At 42.3% G+C, this 22,428-nt stretch overlaps 2 protein-coding genes across 2 annotated transcripts in view; both read right to left on the reverse strand.

Annotated features, from left to right (window-relative positions):
• Positions 1-4,839, reverse strand: part of PARP14 (poly(ADP-ribose) polymerase family member 14) — a 36,178-nt gene extending 31,339 nt beyond the window's left edge. Inside the window, exons 1-5 of the mRNA XM_048484500.1 lie at positions 4,650-4,839; positions 3,899-4,038; positions 3,773-3,806; positions 2,122-2,370; positions 628-864 (exon numbers count right to left, since the gene is read on the reverse strand). Coding sequence (XP_048340457.1) covers positions 628-864; positions 2,122-2,370; positions 3,773-3,806; positions 3,899-4,038; positions 4,650-4,839 — 850 coding nt within the window. The remainder of the gene's footprint in view (positions 1-627; positions 865-2,121; positions 2,371-3,772; positions 3,807-3,898; positions 4,039-4,649) is intronic.
• A 4,592-nt stretch (positions 4,840-9,431) lies between these two features.
• LOC125427308 (protein mono-ADP-ribosyltransferase PARP14-like) overlaps positions 9,432-22,428 on the reverse strand; it is a 38,451-nt gene continuing 25,454 nt past the window's right edge. Inside the window, exons 14-20 of the mRNA XM_048486548.1 lie at positions 21,369-21,431; positions 18,656-18,823; positions 16,284-16,502; positions 15,127-15,729; positions 13,707-13,852; positions 10,713-10,887; positions 9,432-9,894 (exon numbers count right to left, since the gene is read on the reverse strand). Coding sequence (XP_048342505.1) covers positions 9,605-9,894; positions 10,713-10,887; positions 13,707-13,852; positions 15,127-15,729; positions 16,284-16,502; positions 18,656-18,823; positions 21,369-21,431 — 1,664 coding nt within the window. The 3' untranslated portion in view covers positions 9,432-9,604. The remainder of the gene's footprint in view (positions 9,895-10,712; positions 10,888-13,706; positions 13,853-15,126; positions 15,730-16,283; positions 16,503-18,655; positions 18,824-21,368; positions 21,432-22,428) is intronic.

Raw genomic sequence — 22,428 nt, forward strand, 5'->3', positions numbered from 1 at the left:
AGCTGATTCCAGTTTGTTTGAATGTTAAAAGGCTGCAAAAACACCCAATAAGCTCCACCATAAAATAATGCTATCTCTTAAGTACATTTTATTCCGTAAACAGCTATCAGTCAATACTCATAATCAAAATCACTTAAATTATGGAATATGTGTGCATGATTGCATTATACTTGTATTCTACCACTTCCCCACTTCAACTGTCACAAGTGTAGAATGCTTTCTTGCAGCGGCATTTCAAAGGTATGTCAATCACATTCTCTATGACCTTCCCTGAATTTGACCCATTTCCCTGATTTTCCCTGACCAGTTTCCATTTCCCTGACTTTCTAGACAATGGAAACTATGTCCTGTTTTTGGTTCTCCAGGGCAACTGGTTTAACCCTGTGTGGAAAAGGATACTGGAGAAAATGGACCACTGGTCTGATTAAATGGGATCTTCTTAATATTACTCAATTTAAACCAAAAATACAAGCTGGAACCCCAGGCTCTTCCTAAAAGTTTACAGGTATCAGGTAGAATGACTCTACTTAACTAATAATCACAAACTTTATTTATAACTGATCTTTAATCATGTCACCTCAATAGTCAACAATTTTTAAATACATCCACAATAACAGATGACATTACCTTGGTGGTCACAAAAAGTAACAATGGCAGAATCTTCCTCAGGAAACATCTGAACGCTGGACACTTGCCCTCCTCCATGCTTAGTACTTTCAAAGTAAAGGACTATGAAGCCTTCGAAAATTGCAGGTGGCATATTTTCAACTTTGATCATTTTTGTCACTTCAAGAGACCTGGCAGTCATTTTTAATGATTTAAACCTAGCATTCTGGGCACATCTGTGAAGAAAGTCTGCAGCATCTGAAACCAAAATCAAAAAGGCATTAACAAGACTTTCCCTTATCTATGGATTTCACAGTCCCCACTTTTGCTGTTCTTTAAATAGCAATAGCATATACTGAAAAAGAACCAGGATGCTCAGAGAGAGACAAGACAGAATGACTGGCACTGGATTGCATGAACTGCACATCCCCTTAGAAACAGATTACTCAATGACACCAACTTTTGATTTAGCTGGGCTATTCACACATTCTTAATTTATCTGCTTTAACTATTTCTGCTGATTACATAGCTATTTTGTCCTGAGCACCTGTTTCAGGGTTGCTTCTTTTGTATTTTTTCCCAGCATTGCTCAAATTCTTAACAATAACCTTATTTTTATACATGTAGAGGAAAACAGGATTGAGACTACTGGCTCCTCCCACAAACATAACACATACAGCTGAAACACTGCAGTCAACTCCTTTGTCCAAACACTTGTAAGGACTCACTGCAGGTGTTGTTATATGCTACCATGCCCCAGGACAGGGCCAACACATATGATCCTTTTTATATGCATGTATGCAGTGTACATGATTATGAATGCATGAACAGGGGCAAGGGGATATACTCAACATATCACTGTCACAGAGCAAGAATATTTACAAACAGGGGAGGTCAGAATATTGTCAGAGTGTGTCTAACTGAAGTAAATACCAGAGAACTAACCATCAAATCTGGAATAAGCAGCAATTGAACACAACAAGTGTGCAGTTTGCATATCTATGTGAACAAAACAAGTGTTTCATGCAATAAGGATCAAATCTTCTACTGAAACATTACAAGTATTTTCCTCATCAACACTGTAGAGCAGGGGTGTTGAACTCATTTGTTCAGAGGGTCAGATGTGATATGTGACTTGGTTGGGTTGGGCCCAGAGAGGGGGGGTGGCTGCCTCAGCTGGCCCCAGAACAGCAGTGGTGAGGTGGCTGGACTGGCAAGCAGCATGGGTGAGATGGCAACCTTGAGAGGATTTATCAGGCCTGGTAGCCAGCTGAGGCAAACCCGCCCCCCACCCCCTATTCCTGCTCTGGCCTGGCAAGCCACAGCAGATCAGGAGTAAGGTGGGGGGTTGCCCCATAAGCTCTCTCAAGGGAGTGGATCTGGCCCCTGGGTCACATGTCTGAAACCACACCTGTAGAGAAATATCATAAAAGTGTTCCTCCAGGGTAGTCTAAAAACATTACATGCTCTTCTCAAAGTGAAACATTTGAATAACATAAGTTATATATTGCGTACCATTGTTGCTCTGAAAGGTTACCACAGCAGTTTTTCTTTCTCTCAGCAATTCAATTTTGAAGTCATCTTCTCCAAAGAGGCAAGAAATATTTTCCACCAGTAGTGTCAAGGTTTCATGCGTGATGGATTCTTTGATGTTTTCGAGAACAACAAGGGAAGACCCTGGCAAGTCTTCAGAAATATCCTTGTCATGGCATGGATTTACTCCAGCTGATGAGAGTTCCGCTTTTTGCAAGCTTTCCTGCACAGCTAATTTGATAGAAGCATAAAGGAGATCTGCTTAATCAAGGTTCAAGCCGGTGTACATAGGTCAGCATGCTAAGACACCCTCTCTCAAAACTTTAACTTCAGTTTGTACCTTCTTGCTTTTCATGCAAATACCAGTCCCGAAACAAAAATGTTATTTCACCTTGTCTCCAACTGGTAACCAAGGAGTTATTTTCAAGGTCAAAAAGAGTAATTCACATACAGAAAGATATTAAAGCAAAGTTTTGTCAGAAGCTTCAGATGACTGCAGGATAAACTGCAAAACCATGTTAACGAGGGTGTGTTTTGAACAGTCAAGAACTAGATAGGCATTTTATTAGGCAGGAATGTCTATATCTGGCTTCCAATTCCACAAATCTTTCCACATTTCCCCTATCTAGTCCTCCCCACCATGTGATTCTGTCAGTTACATTCAAAAGAAACTGTTCATAAATGTGTTGGTTGCAGAACTTAGGGTTTCCTTGAAGAAATAGGTGAAGCACAGCATTCTACTGTGCTCTCAACACAGGCTATACTATGGGTTTTGTATATCCCATTTTATTGCTTTGAAAACATCTAGCTGTTCCAGATGTCATGGGAAAAGTAGCACTCCTATTTATTAAGCTTCAGCTCTCTCAAATAAAAAGCTCACAATACCATATATCACAGGTGTCAAACTCACGGCCCTCCAGATGTTATGGACTACAGTTCCCATCATCTACAGCATCATGCTGGCAGGGGATGATGGGAGTTGTAGTCCATAACATCTGGAGGGCCGCGAGTTTGACACCTGTGCCATATATGCATTTAACGTGGTTAGCAAAGCCTGGATAAGAGATCATCCAGAGATATGCCCAGATAGTGCTCTGCCATCAAGATAGTGCTCAGACTCCCTTACTTTTGACCTATGAGTGACTTTAGCTAGTAGCTGAGAGTTCCCCATTTCAGTGGGGTGTTGATATGGCCTTTAGAAGCTCACCACCCAGGAATACCACTGCTCTTGCTCACAAAACTTTTTCTGTCATTTCTCATGAGATTTCCCATTCCCCTAACCCTTTAAAAGGATTTTGGGTTAGACTATACATTTCCCTTCCCAGTACTAATGTATGCAGATCCCTTGTTTTTTAAAAAATCAAACAGCCTCCTTGGAAATAGTTATCCTTTCTGCAATACATTCTGTGGGGGCAGGATATAGCACTGTGTACTAGGTTAAGAAGAGCAGTGATAGGCCACTAAAAGTGTGCTTGTTTTACTTCCCTTGGAAGAGCCCTTAAGGGATTGCTGACTGGGTCCACAGATACATGGGCCTGGGGGACACTAAAGCTAAGAAACTAGAACCAACAAGCCTCTCCAAATTCCCCAGCAACTGTGTCAGTGCATAAATATTCCACATGAGCCATCATACCTCTCTCTTCTGGATGATCTTCTTTCTTAGAAGCCTAGAAACAAAATCATGGCAGCAGATTAATAAACTACATAGCTAACAAATGTTTCAGACCTGTGACTCCTTTAAAATTAGTTTCTGTATTACCTGTTCAGGAACCCTCTCCTCTTTAGGCAAACCCTTTGCAGGGGCTTCAGCTGTTTCATGCAGCCTGACAGTCAATACCAATTTTCCATTTCCAGCAACATCAAGCTCATGGACCTTCTGGGATAGAACTCTCTGCCTCACTGAAACAGAAGCAAAGGTGTCTACGCATGACAGCGACTGCCTTTCCAACAAGAACAACTTGAGAAGAACTGTAACTTCGTCCACCATGTGCTGGACCATCTTGGTTCCCAAAAGATCCACTTGGGTCCTACTGCCTGTACTGTAGGAACTGTAACACATGTCCCAAACTATAGAGATGCTGACCTACTGTGCATGGCTGCTGTAACCCTGGTTACTCTGGTCAAGTGCTGAGCATGAAGCGCTTTGACCACTGAAAACGACATGGTAGGATCAGCTTCCTGCCTGGCCTCTGTACCAACTACTTTCTAGCAAAATTTCCACCTTCTTTGCTCAGAAGGGCCTTCTTTTAAACCTTGATCGAAGCGCCCAATCTAGCCAGGTCAGCTTTCCCCAACATGGAAATGTATTATTGGGATTTCGTCCCTTCCCCCGCCCCCAGCTTGGAAGAGCTGCTCGCCATGAAGTTTGCAACGCCAGCTGGCCCTAAGAGCAAGCTCGCGCCCGGAACTGGAAGAGGCGCCCCGAAGGCAACCTAACCTGCCCTAGGAGTTGGGCGCGACCACCAGCCCAGCCTCTCCTTCCCCCAAGCAAGCCGCAGCCCAGAGCCTACCTTCCTCCTCGGCAAAACAAGCCAGGAGCTGGCCGGACCGCAGCTGGAGCTCGCACTCGCCCCCGCCAGACTTCTTCCGGCTTTGGAAGTAGCACAGGAGTTTGTTTCTCACGCTCTTGGGGGGATCCGCGGCCCCCCAGCCCCCCTCGACCCGCACGGCAAAGGGACACAACTTCCTCCGGTCTTCCATGGCGCCGAAACTGAGACAGGCGCGCTTTCGCTTTCGCTTTTCTATCCGAGGCGGTGCCCGGAGTTTCCCAGCAGTCGCTTGACCTTTGGGAAGAGTGAAAAGCTTTGCTGCCCGAGAAGGTTTGCAGATATCTGGTTCTAGAAAGCCCACTTCCTGTCCTTTTTATGATATCTTTCTCTTCCATAAGAAGCAAGGTGTGTCATCCGAAGGAAATGCCAGCGGTGGCTGAAAATGTCAAGATGCTCAATGTAACTTTCGTTTTCTTTTTTCACCTTCCAGGCAGTCTATCCCTTTCATGTTTGTTTGTTTGTTTGTTTGTTTGTTTGTTTGTTTGTTTGTTTGTTTGTTTGTTGAATTTGTAGACCGCCCCATCCCCGAGGGGCTCTGGGCGGTGCACAACAATATGTTCTTTCTTCTCTCTTTTCAGTTTCCCATCTCTTTTACTTTGCCAAGCAACCTATTATTTTATTGATGATGATAAGTGTCATAAACATTTTTATGCCACTTTTTGTGTGAGGAGGTTCCAGACAAATAATAATATTGGAAGATCAAAAGCCTCAAAGATATTCAAAAGTATTTGGTTAATTAGGGTTATTGCTGAACTGGGAGTTCCATCGAACAGAACTTTTTCATTGTTTCCGTGGACATTCTTATTGTCCATTTCTTCCTTTTTGACTTTGAAGGATTGCCAGAAGTAAGGATTTTGTATCCTTTCAATCTGCATACAAAGGTTCTGCTTCCACAAGTAAAACAGATTACTGAACATTAAGGGTGTTATAATTAGGAGGGGAAACTTAACTTTTGATTTCCCCTTTCTCCTGTGGAATTCTGAAAATGGATCTAGGACCAGCTGGGATAAACCAGCCTGTGAAAAAGGACTGCAAAGGGGAAATCAGCAGGGGAGAATTAAGCAACCTCTCCTATTTGCCATCTTTCCCCTGAAAATCCCTTCACTCCCATGAATCAGTGTTGCGAATGATCTTTTCAGACATAATGCAAAGTTCTGTCCTATGTTCATCAGTGAATGAGGGGAAAAGGGTTTCTTGGTTCCAAGTGTCTGTTTTATCCACTTCTCAGTGTAGTGTGCATGGTTTCCAAAACAATGGGGGTGGCTAATTGACAGATTGTCGCTCTGTAACTGGAGAAATCAAAGTTCATATCCTTGATTGCTGTGAAGCTCAATGGGTGACTATTCTTTTAGCCTAATCCATCACATAGGGGTGTTGTGAGTAAAATGTGGATGGGAGAACCAGGTATGCCATCCAGAACTGCTTGGGGAAAAGCATTGGACAAAATACATAAATTGGGGTATAGAAATAGCCACAATGATTCTTCCGCTATTTCTGAAACGTTGGTTAAGTACCCATATTACTGTTACCGCCAGGAAAATATAAAAAATATTTTCCTAAGCCTAATGCCAGACTGCACTGGCTAAGGACCACAGTAAAGAGATCAGTGTTACCCAGAAGTCTCCATAGGGTCTGGAAAGGACATGTATGTATGGTTGTGCCAATGTTTCACATGGTTTTCTTCCTGCTTTTATTTCTTTTAAGACTTAGTGTAAGCCCTTCAGTGTTGGATTTATTGTTTGCCTAATGTTTATGCTTATGTCAATCATACATCTTAACTAGGTTTTCCAGCTGATGCAAGGTTTATTAATGTTAGAATGTTAGTTTAGGATATTCTTGTTCACGCACACACACACACACAACTTATATAGGTGCTCTTTATTATATTGTAAGTTCTTTAGGATTGTAGCTAATGTTTAAATTAGAAATGTTACTTTATCTGTTAGTAAAAGCAATAGCTTGTAACAGTTGATATTAGAACTCAAGGAAGTCAGTCCTGGAATGTGGCAGAAGCCAATACCCAGGTAATCCCATCTTCACCAACAAAAGGGCCTTTTGGCTTACAAAGGATGGACTCAGGGTGTGGACTGAATGTTGGAAGATGTCACCCTGTTTTGCTATTGGACTGTTTGAAATTTTACTATCAGGGTCCAGAAGCTCATTGGACTGTTCACATTCTTACTTTCAGGATCCAATAATTCATTGGATCATTTAAACTTTTCTTTGTCTAACACTCCCAGGGAACCACCTCAGGCAAGAAGATGCAACCTTTTCTTCTGGGATTTGATCTCATCAGCATTTGCAAAAGGATAGTTTTCTCCCTTTGGTGTTCTAGGGAATTTTCTCTGTATTAGATGGAAGGAGACCGCCCCTTCCTGGTTTTTGCACTATGGGGGTGGGACTGCCCTACACCCCCTTTTCTGGGTTACTGGGGAAATGTATAAAAGGGGCTGATGCATAGCCAAGTGCATGGTCCTTTTGCTGAGCTGTGCCAAGAAATCACTTGCCAATAAAGAATCTCCCTGCTTTCAAAGAATGTCCGGTTTCCTGCGCCACATGAGCTATGGAGGTTTATCTGGTGAACTAGATTAGCTTCTGCACCCTAACACATGCCAGCTGGGTGACCTTGGACTAGTCACAGTTCTTTGGAACTCTCTCAACCTACCCACTTCACAGGGTGTTTGTTGTGAAGGGGAAAGGGAAAGGAGTTTGTAAGCCCCTTTGAGTCTCCTTACAGGAGAGAAAGGGGGGATATATATCCAAATCTTCTTCATTGGAAAGGGATTAAACATACTGCTTTCCTATGTGCCATTGCTCATGTTGGAAGACTATTTTATTTACTTCATTTATATCCCATCTCCTTCCCACCCCTCACCCCCAGGCATGGGGATTCGGTTTACAGAATTATTCTCTCCTCCATTTTGTCCTCACAACAGCCCTGTGCGGTAGGTTAGGCTGAGAGGGTCTGACTGGCCCAAAGTAATCCAGCAAGCTTCTGTGGCAGAAGTGGAGATTTGGACCCGAGTCTCCCAGATCCTAGTCCAACACTCTGAACCACTATTCCACACTGGTTCTCATACTGGGGACTACTGGTAGATGAATCGGTCCCGAACATTATCCCCAAAACTCAGCAGAAAGCTATTTTTCTAATTCCAAAGCTCAGCATCTTGAACTGGGAGGAACTGCCAATTGCTTATGCCCCAACAGTTCTTTCCAGCCCCATTACTGATTTTGTTTGTACCCATCCTTCCAGCAAGGATTTCAGAAGCTTTGCCTAACCTAAACCTTCTAATATAATTACATTTTTGTCCTACCCTTCTTTCAAGCATGTTCTGGATGGTATACTTTTTAAAAAGAATATGTCATTCATACTTTTTCACTTGGACTCAAAATGGATTATTACACACAATGAACAGTATGGGATATTCCATAAACAATACCATTAGGGTTGTAGGACCGATCAGAAATCTAAAACTAGGACTGAAGCAAGTTAAGTATTAACATGACACATTGATTTATGCATAAATTATATAGCAGGATCCTAGTTTCAGCAAGCTAAACATAAAACTACAGGCCTAATAATTTATCCAAATAACTTTGTCAATCATAGGGCAATGCAACCTTATTGCCTGTGTAGAAAAGCCTTCTTGATAATACAGCTAAATCAAAGCCATGAAGGACTTTGTAAGTCATACCCAATACCATAAAGTTGAGGCTAGTAATGATGGCAGCTAGTGGAGTGACTGTAGGGTGGGAGTAACAGGCATCCTATGTCTACCTCTCAATAATAGCCAAGCTGCAGCATTCTGCACTAATTGAAGCTTCCAAATTGATTTTGAGGGAACTCCAATGTACAGTGCATTACACTAGTCTAGTCTCAGTGTCACCGTGGAGTGGTTCCAGGAGGTCAGGTCAGCCTTCACAAGATAAGGGACTGTCTTATGGGCCATGCTGAAGTTGGGAAAAAGCCTTTTTTTAAATGTAAGATCGAATTCAGCAGCTTTAGGCATGATTCTCCAATGTGTATTTGAAGCTTGATGTACCCAAAAAATACCAATAATTTGTGGAGAAGGAAAAAGGTGAGATTTGGCTCCGTTTGAGGAAGAAAGGTATGAAAATTGAGTTTGGCCCTCAGGCTAAATTTAAGAGCACGCACGCACACACACTTGTGCGCATCCCTGTTCCCAACCAGCATTATTTTTGTCTTGTCAGGGTTTAGTTTCAATTTGTTCACTCTAACTCAATTAACCACATCAGCCCCTGCCAATTAAGACACAGCGTGACACCAGCTTTTTCACCATGTGGATTCTCAAAGCCATCAGTGCACTTGCACGCTTGTTTGGGTTCCTGACTTTAGGCCCATTTTACTTCCTGCTCTGTCCTAGTATTAATCCCTATTAAGAGAGCAGGCCTAATGGCAGTTTCCAAGAAGCAAGGCCTAGCTGCTTAGGAATTTTATTTTGCTTGTTACTTTCTCCTGCACAATGGACTTTTAAAAGCATTTTTAAAAACTTTCACTGAGCCTGGAGGCAGATTACTTTTTAAAAAATCCAATCAGACAGCAAGAAGCTCCAACAAAAAAGCAAAAAGGCTTTTTAAAGAACTGGTGACTGGTATCTTGTTTTGGTCTCAGCCTGCATACACTCACATTTACACACCCACATGAATTCCTTCCTTTATCAGCATATAAATACATAATGTGGTAGTAATGTAAAGCAGTGAAATGTAGAAAAAAGAAGAAAGTTTTATTTATTATTATAGTTTATTTGTTATTTTAAAGCAAGGTATCTTGCTTTAGTCCCAGCCTGCATACACTGACCTTTACACACCCACATGAATACCTTCATTTATTAGCATATAAATGCATAATGTGGCAGTAATGTAAAGAAGTGAAATGTAAAAAAAAAGAGGAAAGTTTATTTTTTAAAAGTAATGAGGTATTCTGGATAAGCCTGAATATCATTGAAGATGACAAACATGGAGGGCTTTTTCACATTGTCAGTCACACTGTCATACAGGTTAGTGGGATCACTTCCATGTTTTGCCTTTGGAACTACTAAGCCTGGCGATCCAGCACAATATTCTCCAACAAGCACTCTAGCAAGGTACATGTACTTTCTCCCATCTGCATCTGGTTTCGAATAGGTATCATGGGCAGAGTAGCTGGCGCTAACAGCAAAGTAAGTTCCATTCCCATATGCTGCAGCTACAAAAAAAGGGGGTGGGGGGGGGAAGAAAAGACAAGAATGTTTAACCACCACTGAGCAGTCTTTAGAAGCTGCAGAGTAATCAAGGGAAACAAAATCCAGCATTTTTATTTGTATGCAACTTCAAAGCAGCAATTATGCTTCCATCTCACAAAACAAGAACAGTGATGTCTGCGTGAGAGCCTTGCATTTCAGATTTAACTCAGTCTATTCTAACACTGTTAAATATTGCTCAGTCAAGTAATAGGTAATTGTTAAATATGTGCAAAATCTTACTGAAACTAAGAACCAAAATCAATTTGTATTATTGCAGAGCTTCTCAAGCTGCAAACGAAGGCTATTCCTGCCAGCATCAGTTTTCAGTTGTAAATCAAAATGTAGTAGTAATTATGAGTCACAGCCAAGTCTTGGGTCTTGCAAATGGGATGCAATCAAGCACCACAAAGGGGAGGAAAGAACTCCACCACAACAATACAGGGAGCCTCACAGGTTGAGCTGAAAACTGTAAGATCTAAAACAAAATAATAATATTTATTACATTGATACAATGTACACAGAAACTGAGGTTGCAGACAGTCAGGCAGTCTTTATTAAGACAAACCAAACCACTGAATAGTGTGCAAGCTTTTTTGTTTGCCAGAACTCCTCAGATTGGGTTTTATTTTTTCAAAAGGTGTGTGTTTCAGGCACAATATTTTCACCTACCAGCAGGCCTCTTGTCTGTGTCTAGCGTGGAACGCAGCACATCAAGTAATATTTTGCTCCACAGGACTTGCTGATTATGCATACAAGCCACATGATCTGACCAGCCTCTTACCATGATATCCAGCATAACTCCGATTAAACCCAGAGTTATTGATGAGAGTCAATGATGAACCTGCTGTTCCATGAAACAAGAGCTTCTCATTATTAGTAGTGCCATTTTTGGCATCCATCTCCTGTTTTTTAATTTGGTATGCCTGCCAATGGAATGGATTTTGGATCCTCTCGATCTGCAAATGAATGAAACTGGATATTGACAAAAATCTATTTCATCTTTTGGAAAGAACCTTGAGAAATAATCAGAAAGTCACAGATTTGGTTCTTTAGAGTACTTCAGTCTAACAATGGCACAATGGAACAAAATGGTTTTTTATCTAATAGACAAATCAGAAATAACGTAAGAACTGTTATAAATAAGACTGACCTATTACATCAAAAACTAGACCAACAAGCCGCTCTGATTTTTATAGATCTAGAAAAAGTGTTCAACAATCTTAATTGACGATATTGGGGTAAATTTTCAAAAGTGGATTAGTGTGATTTATCAAAAGAAGACTGCGAGAATAAGGACAAATGGAGAACTTGCTGAACCATTTGCTGTCATGGTCCATTTCAACCAGTACAATTTGCATGTGGACTGTGGTAGTCAAAAATCCCTGTTCAGCAAGACTGACAGCCATAATATATTCTGGCACAGTGGTTAAGAGCAGCAGACTCTGATAACTAAGTTTCATTCCCCTCTCCTCCACAAGAAGCCTAGTTGGTGACCTTGGGCTAGCCACCGTTCTCAGAACTCTCTCAGCCCCACCTCAGTGGCAGAGCGACAAGGCGGTGGGGGGGGTGAGCCGTCCACCAGGCGCATGCCGGGGGGCGCGCAGAAAATTGCCCCAGGCCCCTCCCCCTTTGCCCCGCGCCCACCCCCTTCCCACACTTACCTTAGTTCCTTTCCTTTTTCTTGAACTTTTTGAGGCGGCAAAAGGCCTGTCTGCAGTAAAAACAGCCTGAGGAACTACAGTTCCCAGGAGACCTTGGGGCTCTCCTGAGAAGTATAGTTCCCATCAGGCCGTTTTTACTGTGAACAGACCTTTTGCAGCCTGAAAAAGTTCAAGAAAAAGGAAAGGACTAAGGTAAGTGTGGGAGGGGGGCGCCGCAGAAAATATAGAATGCACACCGGGTGCAGTTTGGCCCAGCTACGCCTCTGCCCCACCTACCTCACAAGGTGCCTACTGTGGGGAAAGGAAGGGGGAAAATGGTATAAAAACCAACAACCTAAGCAGTAATCCAGAGCAGAACACTGAACAATAAGACTTTTTAAAACTGCAAACTTAACTGGTATCCCAGTAAATATTAAGCACCTATCAAAACTGTTCTCTCACAAAGCACTAGTGAAGACAGAAGAAATCAAGTATACTGTAACTATTGAAATAACAGCTGACCAGCGATTCACTGGTTTTTCTCTGACACCAACCCAGACCTATTTTAAGTCCCTTAATTCTGCTTACATCTTGTTAAAACAGGATATATGGTAAACACAAAAAAAAACTATAAGGACAAATTTGGAAGTCATAAGACGACTATCTATCCTGAGCAGATAGTACACAAAAGCATCACTCTAGAAATGCATTCTGCAGGTCAAATTTGGTATCCCTTTCCCAAAGGGCCATGCTTTTTCAACGCTTTGGGTACTACTAATTTGAATGGGTAGTAAATAATTCAAGCTCGTAGTTCAAATGGAAAAGGTCTGAACATGTCTGATACAGCAGTAGAAAACCAGCTCTTTAACAGAAGAGGTTTTTTCTGCATAGCTTGAGTTTCCACATCAGTACTGCCGCTCAGAGGACAATACTGAGTAAGAACCTTGTTCCCAGGCTTGGAAAAGTCCAGTGAATATGGCATATAAAATATGAGTAACAGAAGAGTATAAGAAGCAGGAAGCATGCCTGGCGCTGAATAATTGATGGACTTCATGGTGAGTTAGATAACAGATAACCATTAATGGCATAGTACAAATACCCAAAACAAGATACAAAAAAATTAAGAGACAACATACAAAGCAAAATTAAGATTGTTTGTTTATGACCGTGCATAAAAACCTGGCTGTTTGCTCTAGGGCAGTGGTGACGAACCTTTGGCACTCCAGATGTTATGGACTACAATTCCCATCACCCCCTGCCAGCATGGCCAATTGGCCATGCTGGTAGGGGCTGATGTGAATTGTAGTCCATAACATCTGGAGTGCCAAAGGTTTGCCACCACGGCTCTAGGGCATATCTGGATTCTTTGTTTAATAGATAAAACTGTCTTTTGCTGGTCTGTCCAGCACTCTAAGTCCATCAATAAAGTTGAGAGGAACTTTGCTCTGGACCGGTTATGAAGGGGACAATAATACAGAACATGGTGTACCGTTTATGCAGTTTTCAGCATGCAGATGCAAAAACATTCACTATGGGGTATTTTGGAGCTTCTTCCATCCATCAAAGCGGAAGGAAGCGCACTGCATCTGGTCAAAGTAATGGCACATTGGTGCTCTGGTTCAGAAAGTTGAGTTGTCCAACAGGTTTCCACAATGTGTATTCATGTGTCATCAAGTCACAGGTGACTGATGGCGACACCATAAGGTTTTCAAGGCAAAAGACTTTTAGAGGTAATTTGCCATTGCCTGCCTCTGCTTGGGCTGAGAGTCCTGAGAGAACTGTGACTCACGCACGGTCACCCAGCAGGCTGCGTGTGAAGGAGTGGGGAAACAAACCTGGTTCACCAGGTAAGAGTCTGCTGCTCTTAACCACTACAGCACACTGGAGATACAGAAGTGAACTACAACATTTATGCTTTACATCTCCCACAAACTCTAGCTTGATTGCTTGATAGGAAGCACCAGACAGATCTTAGGAAATGTGGATTGGTTCCTGTTACCATTTGCTTCATCAGAAATGTCTCAATTGCAAATTGTTTTGTCTCTTAAAAAAATCCCTACACACAGAAACAGCCAGGTAAGAAGAAAATAACTGCTTGTTTTAAGAAGTAGCAAGACAACAGTGGTCTTTTTTACCTTTTCAATTGTGAATAACTGGCATGTCTTGTTAAACATTTGCTGGACATCCTGATATTCCTTTGTTCTTGGATTCAGCTCCACTGCAATCACTAACTTTTGCTGCATGTCCACCCACTCTTCAGGAAGTGCCATTGGAGATTTATCTGCGTTAACAATGGCATTAATATTACTCATTCCAGGGTTCAACCAATGCCAAATTTTCATGGCCTTTTTTTACAGAATCAACTTGAACAGCTGAGTTTAAGGCAACAGCAGGAGCAGCTTTCAATTTTAAACTGGAGAGGCATCCAGTTTTAGCTCATTGCTACCCATCCCAAACATCCAAGCAAGTTTGTTGTAACAGTACAGCTGGAAATGTAAATCTGTTCGAACTTTTACTAAAAATAAAGGGAAAATATTTGAGTTAATTAAGCACCAGTGCAAATAAAACCTTTGCCTTTTCTGGTGCTGTATGAGCCTGTGATGTCGTTCTGGCCTTTCAGTAGCTTTGCACGCCAGCTAACAAGTGGCCTGCCGACTTCTCCAGCAAGCTTTCACCCAGGCTTCCAAAGAAATAATCTCTGCTGTAGGAGTTACCTCCTCCAGACAGAATAAAACAAAACAAGAAAGCTCCTGGCTGGAAGATGATGTGAAAGTCCAATGGCCTTTTTATTCAGGAACCGGAGGAAGTCTCTTTGAGTAATCAAGAGAGACTGGATAATAGTTCTAAGAAGCCAAACCTCTGAGTATATTTTAGAAAAGATCCCGAGCCTTGTTGTCATCCTTACTTATCTGACCTCCCCTCCAGCCCACAGATGGTGCTTGTTACATCAGCCATTGCCATTAATCACCCTCAGGTGCTTTCGTTCTAATACATAACCTCCTTTCCTACAGGCAACGCCCCAACTGGTAGTGCTCGAGGCTACCTTGCAACTCCTACATACAGGTGCCCACTGAGAAGATAATGGATTGTGCTTTCAAATATTACAAAAAGGAATGGCATCCATCCCTATATTAACAGGGCAAAGGCTTATTCTTTTTAACAAATGAGTGTTACGCTTGGAAAGATGGCCTCTCTTGAGGTCATGGACTGATTCAGTCATGGTTCCACTGAATGGCCTTGAGCAAACCTACGTGTCAAGTCTGCTTCGGTAACAACTAGTTGCTTGCAAAGATACCAAGAGTAGAACACTTTATAGCAGAATCTTAATTTGCGAAGTATCCAATAGAACACTACTGTATCCAATTTAACACTTTAAGAAAAACAAAAATAAAGGTGCACAGACAGGGACAACAGGTAACAGAATAGCTGCTCTAGAGGAGAAGCTTGAAATTGTAAATGGTTTGCTAACAAGTCAGCAGATGCTCTGGAAATGCATGGGACAGAAGAGAAAAAACAAGGCAAAGCCCAATGGCACATTCAACCTTCAGAATTTACCTTCTGCTTTTGAAATACGCTTAATATTAATGCTTCTGCCTTTGTCATCTGTTGCCAGCTGTCGAGTTGGGTCTACTTTGTAGTTCCTGTCCTTTATCATTACATCATGCGTGCTCTTCTTTTGCCATGCACGTTCTAGATGCATGCTTGTCAGGTTATCGAAGAGCTTGTAATGGCCATTGTCTTCGTACTGCCACTCTACAAGATTGCTAAGAAGATCAGCCTTGGACTGCTCCTCTCGGGCTTTCCTGATCCTTTGGATCACTTGTTGTATTTCTAAGTTGGCACTTAAGACATCTCTGCTTAAACCAAAAATGCGGAGGGAAGGAGAAGAGTTCAGAGTTTCTGATTTAATGACAACATGCAATTTCATCTGGAGCTCTCCAAGTATCTCATATTCTCTTTCTCCAAAGATCGAGATGCATTCATCCGAGACAGTGGTTTCATTCTGGTTCTTTAAAATCAGATCCCTGAGCCATGATTCTGCCTTCTCCACGTTTTTCTGACTGTCACCACAAATCTGAAAAATGGCTGGTTTTACAATATTCTCCAAAAGTATTGGAGGTTTCGTCTCTGTAGGCGATTTGCTGAAACCAAAGAATGCTGTGGGAAAGAATCAATTCAGGTTTAAACCCCTTTTTTTGGCAATTTAATTTTTATTGAGTATTTTTCGAGTTTTTCACAAACATCCAATTACATTAATCTATATCACAATGTGTCATATCTATTATACAATTTCACATCTAACCATCAATTATTAGCTGACAATTCAATATATTTATTTCTAATGCTGCTGCTATTAACTCTATGTTAACTCTTTAATATCTATTCTATTGTTTGTAAATTCTAAATTTGACAGTGTTACATCACCTAACAATACTATATTCCATTGGTAAAACATATATATCTTGTCTTAATATAGTCTCCATCCAACTCCCATATTCCATTTTATTTCTCTCATTAAAGATTACCCTTCTGAATCATGACATATTTCTTTGGAATTGTAAGTTTATATAACATATAATGTCACTCCAGAAAAGAATTCGGTATAATTTATTGAGTGTTTTGAATTATTTAAAGTTATTTATTTAAAAGGTTTAAACTTTTAGGTTCCTCAGCAATCAAGAAAAAACCACATCCGCAAGTCTGCTTCTTACCTGCTACTTTCGAGAGAATTGATTTTTGTGAGCTAGCACCAGGCTTGCTGGTTGCACCTTCTTTTTTCTGCATACTTGTATAAAATACATTTTCTAGATGTGGCTGGAAAATTGTTATTTTAATAGTCGTCACCACTGGGGAAGAGGTTTTGCTTGCATATTCCACTATGGCATCCATCATATCATCAGCCACTACAGCTGGATCCCGTGCTGCCTTCCCTATGAAGATAATAAAATACTGATAAGATATAAATAACTGTGGTATAAAAGGCTTTCCTCCCCACAATCTACTACACTGCCAGCCTTGGAGTACAAACTGGACCCCGTTTCTACCACTGCAAATTTTCACTCCACTGGATTCTCACTAATTTCCCTTTGGTCTAATTAATGTGTATCCCATCTCAAAAATGGGATGCTCAGCCCAGTGTCCCAATGTGCACAAGCTAATAAACACAACATAAAACATAAAACAAGCCTCCACAATTTAATAGTACACAAATCATGGCACCATAGCCAAAATCTGACAGTATGGAAGAATGAAATACAGTCCCTACACAAATTAAAAGTGTTCCTGGTTTGGCAGTTACGTCAAACACATACCTTGACAGCAGAGGCAAAACTGTAAGGGGATAGGGGGTACGCCACGCTGAAAAACTGGCCTAGTTGGAACTACACTTCCCAGGAGACCTTGGGGCTTGTAGTTCCCACCAGGGTGCTTTTTCAGCCTGAACGTTTTCAACCTGAACTAATGTAAGTGGGGGGGCACGCAAGGGGGGTGCTACGGGGGGTGGGGACACAGAGTCTGCCCCGGGCATAGTTTGGTCCAGCTACGCCTCTGCATGGCAGCACGGGGGCAAGATCAATCTCACAACACAGACTGTATCCAAATGTCTGATTTGTAAAGTGCTTAGCAAAGTCTGAATCCTTCTAGTAAAAACAACTTTTCTGTCCATGGAAGGCACAGAGAAACAATTATGGCTAAAACATGTTGTAGAAAAATAAAGAGTCCAAGGCCCAAGAGGAGTTTGTATTTGTAAAATATGGTGAGAAGCACTTAGCAAAAACAAAAATGTTGTGAACACTGAGTAGGAGTTTCAAATGGGGAGATGCCAACCCCAGACTTGCTCAAAGACAGGAATCGGTACTTCAGAATTCTTGTTTTATTGATGACAAGACTAGGAAAAGCTGATGACTATATTGTCTGAACTGGACAGATGGCAACAGGCAAAATATTCCCCCAGTAGAGACATGTCAGATCCACCCCCCTCCCTTTCCCCCTCCAAAGGCGAGAAAACTTACACACACTTCCCAGAGGGAAGGAGAAAGAGGAAGTGGGCTAAGGGAATACAGTCACACGCATACACACATTCCTCACACAATGATAAGGGCTAACGGGTTTCACTCTACCCCCCTGTAGCTGCATGAGATAACAGAACACAGGTGAACTTTCCCAGGAAGTTGGAGCAGGAAGCTTTCAGCAGCTAGAAATATGGCAGGACCCAAGCTAAGACATTCGAGGGTCATGACAGTAACAAAGTCAAAGTTCACTATGGCTAACACTGTGTGGTGCTTATTTGTCTAGCCAACTCTGTTATATATATTTTTTGTTTTTGTTAAGCCATTCCTACTTCACTTGCAGTGGAATAAAGTTCTTTTTAGAGAACAAAGTGCTTGATGAAAAGGTTAGATTTGAATACAGCAGTACCTTAAAAGCCAACATGATTTTTGAGGCATTAGCTTTTGATAGTCAAAACTTTGATAGACAGATACCTCTGAAACTACCTTCTTGGGTGAAAGGGAATTCCTGATATAAAAACTTCAACTTACGGTAGCCCTTAGATTTCTCTCAGAAGTCACAAAGAGACACTTACTGTTCCATGGAGGGGACGGGGAGGAAGGGGCGTAAGTAGCCAGGGGAGCAAGCAGAATTCATCCACACATCCCTAGCTGAGGTGGTCCTGAGACCATCTCTGCCAGTATTCTACTGGGGAAGTTTGATTAACTGAAACTTCTCAGGTGATAGCACACAAGCAGCTCTCATCCAGTCTGAATGGGACAAGTCCAACAGGATAATATTTTCCATACTGTCCCCTATGTGGTTTACCTCAGAAAAAGGTGCAAAGGAGTGAGTTGCATGCTCAAAGGCACAAATTCTGCATCAGGAGATACCTGACATTAGAAAAAGGGTGATTGAAAAAATACATCTAGTCTATTTTTTTCAAGTGCCAAGTATTTGTTTTAAAGGAGCCCTCAATGCCAAAGAATAATGTTATCCTCTTACATATTGCCTGTTTAATATAGTGGAACAGTACTGGGCCATCCAAGACACTGGAAGTTCAGATTTCACACAGTCACTTCAAGGAAATACAGACCTGTCCCAATTGCAGGAAAGGCAACAGAGGTGAACTGTCTCTGTTCACATTCTGTGAGACTTTTAGCAACTTGTGCTTTTGTATCAATACTGGCAACAAGGTGGATTATATTCTTGCACCTCAGATTCCCTCCTTGAGTGCATATTAGGTTGTTATGAAGCTGCAATGCTGAAAAAGAAAAAATTGTTAGCTAAAGAACAAAAATTGTTTTCTTCCGATCAATAGAAATGCAAGTCTTCCATTCTAGGGAGTTTTCTGAGCCATGTTTTTCCATGTCCAATAATTACAGATTTATCATGAACCCCCAGCAAGCGCCTCAATTCTGCACTGGTTGAAAAATGCAATTATTTCAACGTCACATACAATAGCTAGCATCAGAACTCTCCATTCCTGATAAAAACTGTAATAAAACGTCTTTTGAAAAAAACAATAGCTTTAGAAACTTACAAAGATGCCTCTAAAAAGTAAAGCACCATATGGGAAGGTAGGCATTGGTCCAACCCTACCCACATGACAGGCAAGGGCAGCCCACCCCTCCTTGGCCCCAGAATAGGAAGGGAGGCCCCTCCTCATCCCTTTCAGCCATATTGCTTCTACTCTTCAGAAGACAAGGCTGGAGTCCTCCCTGTCAGCCATTCTTTTCCATTCCAACTGCACTTTCCAAACAAATTGTAGGACTGACCTCTCATAGGCATTTCCCAATCCTCACCTCAAAGTCCAATCCCAGGATATGGCCACTCTGTCACCAGGTAGGCACTTTCCTTCTTCTCCCTCATCTTGGTCACGGCTCAGCTGAGTGCCTGGCCAAGGTTCACCTAGGCCCCACTTGCTGACAGTCTCAGTCTCTGGCAGACATTTAAAGGACTGCTATGCAGAGGTTCTGCCCAGCCAAGAGCACCACCTGTCACCATGCAGCTAGGTGTCAGGTAGGTGACCAAAAGACTGGGCTGGAACAGTCCCCATCACTGGGCCAGTGTCAGGGAGTCCTTAAGAACCTGCTCCTCCTGCAGAGCACCTGATTGGGTGCCATTCCCTTCTCCCACCCTGCCACAACACACCCCAGTTAGGGGTATCAGGTTCCTTCAACAAACAAAACACCCGAAACTCACTGCAGCAATTCAATGCCATTTGGTGCCCTTCTTGCTTCCAATTTTCATTTTCTGATTCCAACTTCTTTGGCGCTACAACTAGTTTGTTAGGCAGAGGTCTTCCTACAAGACTCTAATCAAGTGTCCTAAGTTGAAAAGGAGGAATTGCTACAAGCACTCATACTACTTGCTGCTCCCCTTCAGCAAGCCCATGACATTGGACACTAGGTACCAAAAGGGCACATTTGCTTTACCCTTGTGGCACTGGAAGCAAAAAAATGTAAAAAACCAGCACCAGTAGCTACTAGAAACAATTACTGGTAGTCAAGAACAGTCAGAATTTGTGCTGTTCATTGAGCTGTGTTAGGATAACCCATACAGGGCCACAGCACGAGGCTTCAGTTTTACTTTTATCTTCTGCAGACAAAAGGACAATTTAGATAGGATGCTGTGCTGACCAACATCTTGTCAAGTTGTGATGGACACATTAGCACTGGACTTGAACAATTATGTAGCCCTGAGTCTGGTCCTCCGTTGGAATTGGGGGGAGGGGGAGCAGCAATCTTGTCACTAAGAGTGCCATAAGAGGAACCTAAAATATTTCTGAGGGACAAGGACTTTTTTTTGAGGAGAGAACAGGGGACAGAAGGCATCTGGGCCCTGTGCAGAGAACAGTGAAGCCTAAGAATTAGCCTTAAGAGTGTTACATCCCCTGGGGATCTGCCACAGAACCAAGAGCCCTCATGAAGAGATGCCGCACCACAGAGAACCAGTCAAGCTGTAGCACAGACAAAGTGTGAGAGACTTGCAGAAGAACTCAGAGTAACTCCTAAGAGACTCTTATACTGTCTTTGGTTCCAACTTTAGGTTACACAGTCTAAGTTGGAATTTGCATATATGAATTCTGCTTTGATTCCCCATCCCTCCTTGTTGAATTAAAGTCGACTTGTGTCTTAAAATCTACTTAGGAATGGTTATATAGGTGATTGGAAGGAGTTGCTTTTTAAACTACTTTTTTCCCCTACTGGCCATCCCTCCTGTTGGGAAGTGGAGGCTAGTGGGTGGAAGGCACCACTGCTTTATTTTTTCTTGCTCCCCCCTTCCAAATCCAAATCCCATAATTTCTTCCTTCAGCTGGGGTTGGTAGGGGATACAATTAGAATCTGAAAAGTGAGGGTCTATGAAACTCACAGGAGCAATCCCTACCCCCCGCTACCGAATCTGTTGAGGCAGGTCCCCCCTTCAATCCCAATTCTTGGCTAGCAAGTTCACGGAGGCAGCCTAGTTTTGATCTCTAGGTGGTTGTCAGTGTCTCTCTGGTCCAAAGCAGTTGCCTCTGGGCTGTTAGGGCATGCTGGCAGCCACCAACAATAGATATGCAGAGAGCACTTTATTTGGTTTGGGGGGATTGAACTTCACTTTTTAAAATTTTCAGATTTTTCCCCTAAGACTGCAGAAAAAACATCATAATTTTGACCTTTTTGTTGTTATTTTCTCAATCCACAAATATCACTACTGCAACTGCTATCATGTGTATGGGGTGGGGGGTTCCAACATTTTTTGATATTACAAAGGGGTCCTCATTCACAGAAAGGTTGGGTGTTCTAATCAAAGTTGATGTCTACCCAGCTGAGCACATTCTGCTGCCACCGCAGGTCCCGCTTTCTCCAGAACTGCCTTGGAAACACCTTTTAAAAAGAAAGAAAATGACATTTACCTGAGAAAATAAAAATAGTAATGCTAAAATCCAAGGTGTAAGAATATAGCCTTTCCTCATTCAATGTATGAGCAACACAAACTAATATTCAAGTACAACTGATAATGTAAAGTCAGATCTATACTTAGGTCTTCAAGAACAATTTACAGTGGTAAATTCCAGACAGGAGTTCCCAATGTGTTTAAGTGGTACTTTCAGACTTAAAGGGAATACTGAAGATTAGAAATTTGACAGAGTTTTCACAAGTCACAGGGATACTGCACATCCCTAAAGTCTGCAGCCACAAGGCATTTCCATTCCCGTGCACATCATATTACTTCAAAAGTCTTTTCCCCTGGGACATGGATGCACCTACTGGACTGTCCAGGTGGTCACTCAGAACAACTTGGACAAAATGTAAAGGAATGAGTAGGATTTCTTCTACACTCCCAGTTTCTTCCCAACAGTCCACTGATCTCATACAGATAGATGCTTTCCCACACATTTGCTGAGGATATGCAGCAAAGTCCTCCTTTCCACATGGCAAGATACAGATGACCAAGTTTAGGGTAGTATAGCCATCTATATGGAACCTTGGAAGTGAGACAGCCATAGAGGCAGCCCAATCAGGAGTGGGGGAAGAAATCCCTCTCTGAAGCTGGCACAGCCCTGTGCTGGTGTGAGCACCTATTTTACTGGTGCAGGGGGCAAATGTGCCGGCCAGGGGACTACTTGCGTGGCCGGGTGGGTGCTGCATAGCTCTGCAGCGCCCAACCCGGAAGCCACAGTATATAAAGCTGCACCAGTGTGCCTGGGGGTGCTGACATTCCAGGGGCAGGCCAGGGGTGGAGCCAGCTTCCACTGCCCTTCCAGCTCCCCCCCACCCACTAGCACAAGGGCCCTCAGAGATATGTTTTTAATGGTATGTAATCCCCTATGGGGGATTGTCAGCTGGGGTTGGTTCTCTTTCTCCTAGGCTTCCAACGCAG

Source organism: Sphaerodactylus townsendi, linkage group LG02, assembly GCF_021028975.2.
Source record: "Sphaerodactylus townsendi isolate TG3544 linkage group LG02, MPM_Stown_v2.3, whole genome shotgun sequence".
NCBI lineage: Eukaryota > Metazoa > Chordata > Lepidosauria > Squamata > Sphaerodactylidae > Sphaerodactylus > Sphaerodactylus townsendi.